The 13,989-nt window shown below is 36.4% G+C and overlaps 1 protein-coding gene and 1 non-coding gene across 4 annotated transcripts in view; one reads left to right on the forward strand and one right to left on the reverse strand.

The window, feature by feature from the left end:
* The window catches only part of LOC122093689 (4-hydroxy-tetrahydrodipicolinate reductase 2, chloroplastic-like), a 28,591-nt gene extending 19,893 nt beyond the window's left edge, over positions 1–8,698 (forward strand). The window contains exons 6-10 of one of the 3 annotated variants that reach the window (XR_006144534.1): positions 55–156; positions 7,209–7,318; positions 7,413–7,500; positions 8,176–8,309; positions 8,389–8,698. Coding sequence is in view for 2 of the 3 variants with exons in the window: in XM_042664091.1 (XP_042520025.1) it covers positions 55–156; positions 7,209–7,318; positions 7,413–7,500; positions 7,592–7,660 (369 nt within the window). In the remaining variant the exon portion in view is untranslated. Of the gene's footprint in view, positions 1–54; positions 157–7,208; positions 7,319–7,412; positions 7,501–7,591; positions 7,896–8,175 lie in introns of those variants that run through there. The other 2 variants (XM_042664100.1, XM_042664091.1) reach the window with 2 other exon arrangements.
* A 4,414-nt stretch (positions 8,699–13,112) lies between these two features.
* On the reverse strand, positions 13,113–13,216 carry LOC122072400. The gene has a single exon (XR_006138418.1). It is a non-coding gene; the product is annotated as a U6 spliceosomal RNA (small nuclear RNA).
* Positions 13,217–13,989: the final 773 nt, after the last annotated feature.

Here is a 13,989-nt window from a genome sequence, read left to right on the forward strand (position 1 = left end):
GTTGAATTGTTATTGGTATCTTAATAACCATATTTGATTTATTACTATCTTCAGGTGATGGAGTCTCATCAGGCAAGCAAATTGGATACGTCTGGAACTGCCAAGGCTGTCATCTCATGCTTTCAGAAACTTGGTGTTTCTTTTGATATTGATCAGGTGTGCTAATTATGTTGTGACCTATCTTTGTGCTGTGAGGACAACTTTTGAAATCAAATATGATAGAATTTGGTTATTAACTTTCAATTTAGTTATCTTGGCTGGATAGAGAATTGTTAACTTGGAACACACTTATCATGCATGCAAGATTGACTAGCTTTCTGGTAATTTTTTTTATGCGAAGGTGATGCTGCAGCTAAGAAATCTAAGGCAAGAAAACCCTAGTGTGGGGTCTGTTTCTAGAAGACCTTTCTCTATTATCTGATTCCAGCAACCAGCAGCCTATATTTTTTTTAAGTAGCTTATAATTTGATCTGTTTTGTTGCTACATGGTGGCTCTAGAAGCTTCCCAGTTGAGTTTCTATTTTGTGCATTTTCTCTGTCTTCATGTAGTTTCTATTTCAGAATTTAGAAAGTTACTGGTTTTTTCACCACAGCCTAGGCTGAAACCCCATTATATAAATAGGGGTTGATGTAGGCTATAGAGATACAATTTTCTGATGAATAGAAAGCTGCATCTGTTTACTACGCAAGGGGTTGGGAGGGATCATTGCTTAGAGCATTGGTAAAAGATTTAAGCTTCCAGGGCAAATGCCAAGGTTCGAGTCTTGAGGGTAGCCAATTTGTGCAAAAATGCCAAAGGTTAGGAGTTAGGACCAACTCCAAACTCACCCCTCCCAGGACCCTGCTTATGTGGGACCAGCACTGGGTAATGGTCCTTTATTCTTCAAGGGGTTGGGTGGAAATCCTAAACCAATTTCATCGGTTGATTCCCATCTTCGTCTACTACTTTTCTGGTTTTTATCTGTGTACTACATTTTTTCTCCAACCAAATCAGGTCAGAAAGTTTTGGTTTTCGTTATCTGATATAGATCAATTTTACATACATCCTATACTCTGTTTTTGGAACTCTATTTGGCTATTATTATTTCTTCATATCTTCCAGAATATTGCTCATTTGGATTTCATATTTTACAGTTAGGGTGCAGCTATCGATACCTTTCAGTTCAATCCATGAACCTGTAGTCTTATACCCTCTGTGATCCACTTACAGACCCCCTACCCTGTTTCGGTTTAAACTCATATGAGACTCAATCGTACCCTTATATTAACCTGAGAAATCTGTCATTCTTTAGCCATCAAAGATCTAATCACAGAGTTCACTCGACCCAAGTTTCAGGGACATTTAGGTAGTTCTTGAGTTACTGTTCTTCATAAGGCTGCACTTGGCAATGTTTCTGGAAAACGTTTCATGGCGAAACCAGAATTTTCCGTTTGTGTTAGAAAACCTTTTTTTGTCTAAGAAATGGTGTTTGGTAAACTTGTTTCGGAAACTGTTTCAGAAACAGGCAATAAGAACAATTGCAGCTGCGAACTAAACTGTGCCAATGATCTCAGTGACTTCAGATCCACCCCAAAGGACAGTCATGCAACAGGAATTGATCCCAGTGCCTTTCTCTTTAGAATATGATGAAGCATGCAACAGGAATTGATCTGAGTGGTAATGATCTCATTGCCTTTCTCTTTAGAATAGGATGAAGCATGCAACATGAATTGATATTTCAATGGAAACCCCCTCCATTCATTTGGGGCGAACTATTGAAAGTGGCAGATTATATGATGTTCCAGTAACGATAGCACAAGTAAAGGCGAGAGTACTGAATACAATAGCTTTAGTTCCATCTAATGTCCTACTGCTTTGTGAAGTGACCACCTTCAGAATTTCAAGTGCTTTGTTCTCAGAAGTAAAGTTAGAAAACGAGAGATGATGTATACATTTTCTCGTAAGGCGTGTAAAGATGATGAATACATTTTCTCGAGGTTATAACGTCTCAAAGTAAATTTATAACCACTTTACTTTGAAACCCCCAAGTTGTTTCAAATGGAATGTTTCTCCGAGGTTAACCATGTTCCAACATCTCCGTTTTTCCCTGTTCATTTCACTAAAACGAACTGCCTACACCAAACAAAAGATTCCGTTTTTGTGTTCCCGTAAACGAAAAAACACCAGAAACGTTCTAATAGATGACTACCAAACACAGCCCAAGTCTTTTCAAGATTCTACTCTAATCTGATTTAGGATTAGGGTTTCAGACCTTTCACCAAAAGATTTACATGCTATAAAGACTTCTAGCAGCACCCACTTGCTGATGTAGGAGCACTTCCTTGGACTGTGCTGAATCTATTTGAAAACCCTGATCAAGAATCGGGACAAAATTTGGGTCTTTGGTTTTTGTTAGGATACAACAACAACAACAACAACTCAGCATTACCCAAACTAAATGGGGTCGGCTACATGGATCCTTGCCCTCCAATCAGCTATATTCGAGGTCATACTTGATACAAGGCCTAAACTATGCATGTTTTTCCTCACCACTTCTCCTCAGGTCATTTTGGGTTTGCCCTCGGTTCTTAGTTTCAACTTTCTTCAATCTGAATCAAATCACTCCTCCATATTGTAGCATCGAAAGGCCTCTGTTGAACATGGCCATGCCATCTCAAACGATTTTCTTGTAGCTTATGATGTATCAGAGTTACTCAAATCAGTTCTAATATGATCATTCCTTACTTTATCATTCTTAGTTTTGCCATTCATCCATCTCAAAATCCTCATCACTGCTACACTGAGTCTATTTATATGATGCTTATTAATTTCTTAATATTCTGCATCATACATCATAGCTAGTTGTATGACTATACTATAAAATTATCCCTTAAGTTTTAAAGGAATTGTCGATCATACAACACTCCAGACACTCTCCACTTCATCCATACTATTTAAATTCTCTGTGAAATAACATCCTCTATATCACCTTCTTTATTTTTTATTGAGCCTAGATACTTAAATAATCACTTCACGGATATCCCTCTCATCAATTTTCACCACCTCATTATCCGTCCTAGTGTAACTAAAGCTACACACCAGATACTGTGTCTTCTTTCTACTTATCTTTTAAAATCTTTTGACTCTATGGTTGATCTCCATAACTCTAACTTGGCATTAATCCTTGCTTTTGTCTCATCCACCAAAACAATTTCATCAACAAAAAGCATACACCAAGGAACCTGATCTTGAATGTCTCTGGTCGAATCATCCATGATAAGTGTAAACAAATAAGGGCTTAAAGTTGATCCTTGATATAACCCAATTGTAATTGGGAATTTACTACCCCAACCCACCACGGTTCTTACACTAATCACCACACCATCATATATATCTTTAATTATGTCCATATATTTATTTGAAACACTTCTCTTCTCTAGTACTTTCCAGATTAACTGGCTAGGGACTCTGCCATAAGTTTTTTCTAGGTTAATAAAGACCATATGGAGATCCTTCTTGCAATCTCTAAATTTTTCAACGAGACTCGTAAGTAAATAGCTTCTATCGTGGATCTTTGTAGCGTAAAATCAATAGCTTCTTGTAAGATATTTTAGGATTTTATTAGATTCTATTTTAGGATTCTTTGTGATTTTTTTATTGGAGTTTTAGTTAGAGCTAGATATGTAGGATTTCAAATTTCCTAGTTGCTTAGTTTCCTTGTTGAGTAACCAATGCATTGGATTTGAAGAAAAAATAGTGCTCTCTCTCTCTCCCCCTTCCCATGCGAGACCTCCTTTTCTTTCTCATATTCTATCTTTCTTTCTCTATTCTACCATTCCTTGTTTGTTCTAATGGTATTAAAGCCCCTTGAAGATTGATTTCAATGACTCTTTCCTCTCCATATCACCCTAAGATCTGCGTTGAAGGAACTTACACTAGGCAATTTGATCTCTGGAATCCCATCCTCAAACTCCTTCTCGGCTGTGAAACCAAACCATAAGTTATTAGTTATTACCGGGTTTACAAGTAATCGCCAATCTCTTTTGCAGGTCTCCCTATTAATTTCCCAGTGGCTAATTGTGTAGGTGATAAAGCTGGGAGATGAGATCCTTTGCTTGAAATTGCAGGCCATAAAGAAATTGATCAAAGGAGTTCTCCCCATGGTTTAAAGTATAGGTCCGTATCGTACCGTATCGGTTGATACGTATCCGTATCGGTCCTTACCGATACGATACTAACCGATACGAGACATGAAATTTTTAAAACCCTTTTGTATCGATACGTATCTTACGATACACACCGATACGCACCGATATACCACCAATACGCACCGATACTCACCGATACGTACCGATACTCTATGAAAAATTCAAAATTGAAGTGAAATGTACGTATCGGTATGTATCGACCGATACACACCGATACGGTCATAAAATGGCCAAAATGGGTAATTTTTTAGAAAAACATAATTTTTTGAGGTGTTTTTGTTCCAAAGTTGCTGCCAACCATTTTTCTCTTTAACTAAAGTGGAAATCAAGGTTGAGAACAAGGATTTTACATTTATGGGACAACTACAAACCTTGGATTTTTAGTGCGATACTCTCAATTTACTGTTTATGCATAATACATGTTATATATAACTTTTTTTAATTATTTTTTTATGCAAAAGTGTATAAAAAGTGTTTCCTATCCATTTATATGCGTATCTTTAGCGTATCTTAGCGTATCTCTGATACGATACGATACCCTCCGATACGCATCTTAATTTTGGCCGACCGATACGACGATTGATACCGATACTTTAATCCTTGGTTCTCCCAACTGGATTTTTCTCTTCTTCCCATGTTTGTGTCTAGAGGTTGAAGACAAGCTCAATCGGGTTGTTTATTAAAGCTTGTAATGCCATAAATACCCTTGTGGTTTCTTGTTAAGTCCAAGTCTGTCCATCACTTACAATTGTTTCCAGCTCTGTCCCCATACAAAAAATATAAAAGACAGTTGTGTCCTATCCTACATACACCTTCCAAAGTATCACTTTACAATTTTGGTTTGTTAGAAGATTGCCACTCCCCCTTTGCAGCCTTTGTTAAATTTATGTTTCTGCCATACCCTCCTACTATTGGCTGTTGTGTACTTGGGTGGGGTCTATAGTGAATCCAAAACCGGGTTTCCAAGCCCCGGGATCGCACCAATTTGGTATTATAGAGAACTTGGCCATGGATACCTTTGTGCTTAAGACTAAAGTTCCCTTGCCAACGGAAAGCTAGCTATTTTATTCATTGATGAAGGAAAAAATAACAATTTCATTTCTCAATCTGTTGGGGAGATGTTATCAAAGACCAATGAAATTATTATTGAATTTGAAGATGATGTTTTCATTGAATTTTTAATTTTTCCATATTTCGAGGGTGCTTATTGCTAGGTGTTTGATTCTTCAGAACACATCATCAGAATTGGTCAACAATGGTTGGAAGTACGAAAGGGGGTTGGTGATTGTGATAAAATTTGTGCACCTTACAGGCTTCTCTCATGTGTAAAATATTTGTTATTTAAGGATCAGCTAACACAGTTTGCTCAAACTGAAAGAGGCAGCACCGGCGATCCAGACTCAACAAGAATGGCTAATAAAGGCAATGGAAGACGGGAAGGTTGTGGATCAAGTAACGACAGAAGCCAGTGAAGTGAAAGCCATTATCCATCATGAGTTCGTTCTGTCTCAGTTTTCTAGACATGGATGCAGACAAGGAGCAGTTAGCCCTGTTCCTGTTCATGTGATTTTATTTCTACCGTTCTACACAACTCGCGGGCAAGTTTCTCAACAGCAGAAGAATTGATGCAAGAGAACTTCCTATGATGGGGCTGAACCTGTTTGAGAACCCAGACCAAGAACTAGGTCCAAATTTGGGTCTTTGGTCTACTAGTATTTTTTAAGATTTTATTAATTGCTATTTTTGGATTATTTATAGATTTATTTATATATTTATTTTTAATTGGAGTTTTAGTTAGAGTTAGATATGTAGGATTTCAAGTTCCTAGTTGATAAGTTTCCTAGCTTCATTGTGTTTCTTCTGGGAATCTTTATTTTCTTTAAATATGCTTGTAACCAATGCATTGGATTTGAAGAATGGAAGGAATTGGTTGAGTTACTGTGGTATGGCGTGGCCTGCTGGCCATCATGTTCTCTCTCTTCTCTTCCCTCTCTTCCCCTTCCCATGCGAGACCTTCTTCTTCTCTCTCATATTCTATCTTCCTTTCTCTATTCTTCCATTCCTTGTTTGTTCTAATAGTACTACAGCCCCTTAAAGATTGGTTTTGATCACTCTCTTTTCTCTCTGTATTACCCTAAGATTTGGGTTGAAGGAACCCTTACCGTCGGCGATTTGATCTCTGGAATCCCATCCCCAAACTCCTCCTCTGCTGTGAAACCGAACAGAAGTTACTGCTGGTTCTACAGACTATCACCAGTCTCTTGCATGTCTCCTTATTTATTTCCCAGCTTCTTATTTATGGTAGCTAACCAAGGGGAGTGATAGAGCTGGGAGATACAATCCTTTGCTTGAAATTGCAAGCGAAATAGAGATCGATTTAAGTAGTTCTCCAACTGGAATTTTCTCCTCTAGAGGTTGAAGAAAACCTTAATCGGGTTGTTTATTAAAGAGGGCTTTATTTGATAATGTCATAAATACCCTTGTGCTTCTTGTTAAGTCCATGTCTGTCTATCACTTACAATTGCTTTTAACTCTATTCCCATTATATATATATATATATAAGTTAGCTGTGTCCTGACCACATACACCTTCCAAATTAACACTTTACAATTTTGGTTTATTACAACCTGTGTTATATTGACGGTTCTTCCATTTCCCTCATACTGTTTACTATTGTATGCTTGGGTGGGCCCATAGCAAACCCAAAACAAGGTTTCTGATCCCCGGGATCACACCACCTGTGCTTTTTCAAATCATGCTTCATTTTTGTTTTTTGTTTTGTTTTGTTTTGTTTTGTTTTTTCTTCATTATCACTCTGAAAATAATGGACTGTCTCTCTCATCTAGATATTTGACAGATTATTTTGGTTGAAAGAAAAGATGTTTTGGCTTCAACTTTTAGAATAGCTTATGCGTAGTAATCTGTATCATGGTAATTGATCAATGTATTACTGAGGATTTGGTGGACCTTAATGCTTTCACACCCTCATTTGATCTCTGTATGACTTTTCCCTTTGGTAGATAAAACAAATTCGGGACCCCAAACAACAGGTTGAGATGGTGGGCGTCCCAGAGGAGTACCTATCTGGCCATGCTTTCCATATGTATAATCTCACATCACCTGATCAGACGTAATTTCTCCATCCTGATGTCTTTTTGGTGATTTCTACCTTTATACTTATTCATGTGTCTATGCATCTAATAAGAATCAAATAACTTATGCAGAGTTTCATTCGAGTTTCAGCACAATGTATGTGGTAGGTCAATATACGCAGAGGGTACTGTTGATGCTGCCATTTTCCTTGCTAAGAAGGTGCCAACTGATCCTTTTCTTCCTTTCTTGATGGTTCCATGAATTTATTTCGCTTGGTACAATTCAACTATAAATTTATGTGATGAAGCAGGTTAGGTCCAAGGCAGACAAGCGTATCTACAATATGATTGATGTTTTACGTGAGGGCAACATGCGGTGATAGATTGTTGCATTCCAGTTATTGTTTGTAGTAATTTATAGCTTTGGTTATTTCTTGATCTTTTCCTTTTAAGTTTTATATACTTTTTTTGGGCCAAGATACGTTGAGGTTAGATTATTAAGGTTGAGGTCATATAGAGAGAGAATGCAATTTTGAAGCAATTAATGTCGCCTCTGTCAAATTTTGGAGTAAATAATAGTATCTCTTGATATTTGAAGATTTTCCATTCGTAGTACCTTCCAAACTTTTACTTGACCATTTTCCTTTACTTATGTCATTTTCTTACAAAAGCATAGAGTTATAGATCTCTTTGTTTCATTCTGACTGTTCAATAGGTAAGGAAAGTTATGCTAGATGGTGCTTCTGTAAAATCATCATCATTTATTACTTACTTGGTGACTATTACTGCTGTCAAACCATAAAATATAATCTGATGGAAAAGAACTGAATGGCTGCATTAGGTTAATCTGCATGAAAATGTGATGACTTCCTGACCATGTTGGTTATAAATTCAGATCTCCGAGGATGCCCCTATTGATTGTTCTGGCCTTCCTGCATTAGGTTAATCTGCATGAAAATGTGATTGACTATTCAGATCTCCGAGGATGCTCTGAGGTGTTGGCTTTCCATAGTGAGTGATCCTGAGCTGGTAATATGGCTAACTTTATTGGAAGATCCTTCAGGAAAGTTGAGGACAAGAGCTCTTTGAGTATTTCTGATGACCCTAGGTTCTGTTTTTCGGATTAACTGGAGTTGCCCTATTTATACAGCATTGGGCATGTGGTAGTGAAGCTACCTTTACCTGGGGGTTGGTTGAAAGTGAACTATGATGGGAAGCATTTATAAGGTGATGGGGGACCATTGTTTTAGATTATGGAAGTATATTAAGCTCTGAACCTTTTTAATTACGGATTGTTTCTTATGTTTTCATCAGCTCACTCCAATCAAGAGGACTCTTGCTGGGAATCAGTTCTGTAATAACAGATTGCATTAAGTTTGTGATCCACTTCTCTTAAAGAAAAGGAAAATTTACAGCCACATCAAGAAGCTGTTCTGCTCAGCTAGCCCCACACTAGCACACGTAACTAACCAAGCCAACCATTTTTTGGACTTAAAAAAGAGTTATGAATAATATTTTTTGCTTGCTTATGAATAATATTTTTTGCTTGCTTTCCAAGGGGATGACAGATTATGGGGCATTAATTAAGCTTGAAAAAAATTAGATGAAATCGGGTGTCACTTGTTCAAGGAGAGATTAGGTGCTGTAAGCATTAAAATTGCAGACCCTTCTCTGCTCTAGCTTGTCTTCTTCATCTTTTCAGTTTAGTGTTGCATGTATGTCTTTTTAAGTTTCCAAGAAGAGGCAGCAATAAATATTTGTGATACATGGAGTAATCTGCTGGGAGATATGCAGGTGCTGGAATAAGCATGAGTTTAGGCTACACAAGCCTCCTGTTCAGGACTGGAGAAGTAGGGTTCCATGAGCCTACAAGCTATAAACCATGGAGGACAGAGACCCTTAATACCACACCAACAATAACAAATCCTGGCTTCCCTATACACGTGCTTCTGTTCTGTCACCAGCTATGTGGTCTCAGTTGCCTTCTTTGTGATACCAATATTGTAGTAGTTGTGTAGGATGCCCTCTTCATCTCCACAGCTATCTGAAGGAGAGGTGCAGAGCTCTCATTTCATTGCTTGCTGGGAGATATACTAATGCTGGAATAAGCATGCGTTTAGGCAACACAAGCCTCCTGTTCAAGACTGGTCCTCTTTTATGACATTTGAAACTATTGCTTTCTTACCAGGATCGAGGTTTTCTGGTCTGTACACAACCGATAACATTACCCGCTTTGCAAACATTTGTTGGTAAGTTCCAAGTCAGATGTTGCTGAAATCTTGTAGACACTAGGGTCATTCGCTCACATGTTGAATTTCAACTAGAATAGAGTCTGCTCACACGGAGGTGTTTAGTGTTCTTCACTGTTTTCAGTGAAAGTTGAATGGTTCTCATTCAACCTTGGTATGACTCGGTTCATGCAGTTGTGGGGTTAGTATGGGCCCGTGGGACTAGTCAGACCAAAGGCCTGGATACCCGTCATTAGTAAAAAAAAAAAAAAGTTTGCCATGTGGCAAAATAGAGCATTTTAAAATTGTGACCATAGAAAATTTGCATGGACATCACCTTTTCATGTGACGAGTGTATATTGAATTTGAAATTGGGCAAATGACCAATTCAAATCATTTCTTAAATATTTAATAATTAGAATTGCCTCGTCATCTTTTCATATGGCACAACTAGATACATAGACCAATGTATATAGAAGGTGAAGTCGAAGGTGTGCACACCTAACCCATTCAGCTAGTTGAGGATCCACCGTGAGGTCCTCATCTAAGAGATCCACGAAAAAATCAGCATAAATGGATGTTTTAACATTATGTTAGTTCATTTACTTTGACAGTTCCAAATATTATTATTTTTTTTTTTTTTTTTGGGTAGAAACAGTTAGAAACATTTTAATAGAGCTAATTAAGAAAGGTTCCTGACAATAGCATTCACATCAGATGATTAAATTTATCCAATAAAACTGACTTTTGATACAAAATATAAATAAATAAATAAAAGATAAAAGAACATTGCCTACTTGCGTGTCTCAACGCCTAGACACAGGTGAAGATGAAAAAACCATGTTGCCCACTGCACTAGCATGTAGACCAATGAAAAACCGTGCGGAGGCATCTTCATCACATGGGGGTAGGGGGCAACTTAGTTTAATTGTGTTCACCTATGTCTAGGTGTAGTAACACAAAAACGGGTAGCATTCTATTTTCAATTAAATAAATGACTTTTTTTCTTTTTTAGTAAATAGTAAACTGACTTTTTACATGTAGAATTTTCCATGTGGACCTATTAATATTCATATTAAAAATAATGGAGGAGGTTAGATATACCTCCGATTTTCCTAGAGCTAGTGGCTCAACCAATAAAAGGATTAGAATGAAGACATGTGACACTATTTCAAGGGGAAGAGGAGAGGGATTGAGATCGTCTATAGCGCTACAAGGTGTGTAACGCACATCAAATGATCAGGAATGTCTTGGGCTGCGTTTGAGTGCTTTGAGCTACATGTCTTAGCATTCTTGATCATTGGATATGCGCAACATACCCTATCATCATGGTTTTAAGTATCTCCGACACCGATACGATACCCTCCGATACGTATCTTAAATTTAGCCGATTGATACGATACACATCGATACGATACATGAAATTTTTAAAATCCTTTCGTATCGATATATATCCTACAATACATACCGATATGCATCAATACACCACCAATATACATCGATACGATATGATATGCCTCGATACGACTATGAAAATTATAAAATTGAGGTAAAATATACGTTTCGGTATGTATTGGTACGTATCGGTGAGTATCGGTATGTATCGATCGATATGTATTGGTAGATATCGATACGTATCGGTGAGTATCGATATATATATTGATACGTATCGGTGAGTATCGGTCATATAATGGCCAAGATGGGTAATTTTTCAGAAAACACACGATTTTTTGAAGGGTTTTTGTTCCAAAGTTGTTGTCAGCCATATTTCTCTCTAACTAAAGTGGAAATCAAGGTTGGGAACAAGGATTTTACATTTAGGGGACAACTACAAACCTTGAATTCTTAGTACGATACCCTCAATTTAGTGTTTATGCATAATACATGTTATCAATAGTTTTTTTTAACAAATTCTTTATGCAAAAATGTTTAAAAAAATATTTCCTATCCATTTATGTGTGTATCTTTTGCGTATCTTAGTGTATCTCTGATACGATACGATACTCTTCGATACGTATCTTAATTTTGATCGATCGATACGATGATCAATACCGATACTTTAATCCTTTGCCTATCATGTTATAGAGAAGTCCGATACAGATGTAGGTAGACTAACGGCATACCTATTGTTTTTATCCGAAAATAATTATTAGTTATGAAAGAGTGGGAGTGTGGGACACTCAATACATATATAGGACAAGAGAGAAACGTGATCCTAGGTTACATTCCACGTGCTCCATAGGTGACAGCTTACAAATAACACAGTCCTGCCCGTGCATCACACGTGCCTTCAGCTAATCAAATAATAATGGTAGAAACAATACTCATCTGATAAAATTATCCCTTCCGGTTAGTTTGTTAATGCCTAAGATCAACTCATTCAACATTAGATGCCAACTGATGCTCTTTTTATTTTGTTTAATTCGTTAATTTATTGGATAATTCACCTCCAAAGCATTTAAGACAAGTCAACCAGTGGGTCACTATCAATAGGATATCCCTATCAATAAGAAAGACATCATAAGTGAAATATTTTGTAAGAGGATATACTCAAGGGGGAAGTGTTTTTTTATCTTAATAAATTTAAAAAAAAAATTTGTTTTTTTTGTTAGGATTGTGGTTCTTATATATGCACAAGGACCAATAAGAACATATGAAGAAATATACATAAAATTATTATTTTCAATTTTATTGGAGATAGGTTGGTTATTTTTCTCCTTATGTGTCTAGAGATGGGGATCACACTCCCTCCAAAAATAAATTATTTTCTCATAATTGAGGGTGAATTTTTCATGATCAACCAGAAAAATTAATCATTTAAATATTGGCATAATTTCTATTAAGCTCTACTTGATGTGGATATGCATGATGGCGATTTTAATTAGAGTTCTTTAGACCCCCACCCCCTAATATTATTATACAAATCTAAAATGACCAATTAAAGTAATATATAATCTATTAAAAAAATGAAATTCCCTTAGATTCAAGCTGATACATTATTTTCTGACAAAGAACTCAGGTAATGCTACAAAACTTTTATAAGGGAAAACAAAGTAAGGTTTTACTTAGGTCCATAGTAATGGAACAAACTGACTTTTTGCTTAACCATGTTTTTAGAGGAGATTATTTTTTGGGTAATAGCAATTTATTGGAAAGAACAGGAAAAAAATATGTACAACCATAAAAAGGATCATTAAAGCATTTTAAGGATAAACCCGAAAAGAGGCCAAAGCCTTCCACTAGAGTATATGTCGTAAACCAAAGGCTATGTTTGGTTGCAAATAGAATTAAAGGGAAGGAAAGTCAAATTTTCATACTTATTAAAAAAAAAAAAGAAAAAGAAAGAAAGAGAAATGTAATCATTAGTTCATTACCCCTTGTAACTATAACATAACTTCAAATCATTCTATATTTGATTTTACAAAAATCACCTCATTTTGCATCCAAAACCCTTTGCTATGATATGTAAAATATATCGTTACTTAATATGGTTTAAACAATTAAGTAGTTTATACAATTACATTAGATCACTTTTTTTTTCTTTTTTTTTTTCGATAGGTTTAAATTGTATTATTCCCTTCTAAGTTGAGACCTATTTTGAATCTTAATTTTGGACCATTTCTCGATTTGTGCATGTCATCCTTGTGCAAGGGCTATGTTAATCTTCTCTGTATCATTCCAATTTTATCGGATGTCTTTGGAGAGATCACATTGAATCACAAGGGGTAATGATTACAAGCATTTCTTTTTTAAGTATAAAAATTTTCATTTGTTTTCTTTTTAAAATTTTCTTACAATCAAACAGAGCCAAAGGATGCAAAAATACAAGGCACACCAAGAATGACCAACCCTTATCAAAAAAGGTCCAACCCCAATAACAACAAGCTTACAGTAAATAGCTAAAACAACAACTATCTGGGAAATGCAGAGGAAAACAGCCAAGGAAAGAAAGAACCAAAATTATGGCGGCCATGTCCAAGAGAGAAGAATCCGCCAAGAAGTCGCTAAGAAGATATTCCTAGGGCACTCATGGGGCCCTTAGGAAGAGATGCCATACACAAGTCTTCCACTCCTTTTTGGATGTCGCAAACAATAGATGGTCTTAGACGACTCTTAGTCCTGAACATGTGGAAATTGTTCAAAAGTTGTTCTTAATACTCTGAACCTAAGACATGTGGAGATTTACATCAATTGAATACCAATAGTGTTCAATTAATTTTTTGTTTTTTGGCTACCGACAGGTATCTAGGCTTTTGCTCTGACTAGTTTCGTGGGTTCATACTGACCTCACAATCAAATGGACCAAGTCATACCGGGGTTGCATGAGAACCATTCAACTTTTATTAAAAACAGTAAAGAACACTAAACACCTGTGTAAGTGACCCCAAGAAAGTAAGAAGAGTCGAATTTAGAACCCCAATCCCAGTATATTTTTTTTTTTTTTTTTTTTTAATCAAGCCAATAGTAAATAGCCATTCTTT

Source organism: Macadamia integrifolia, chromosome 2 (assembly GCF_013358625.1).
Source record: "Macadamia integrifolia cultivar HAES 741 chromosome 2, SCU_Mint_v3, whole genome shotgun sequence".
NCBI classification, from domain to species: domain Eukaryota; kingdom Viridiplantae; phylum Streptophyta; class Magnoliopsida; order Proteales; family Proteaceae; genus Macadamia; species Macadamia integrifolia.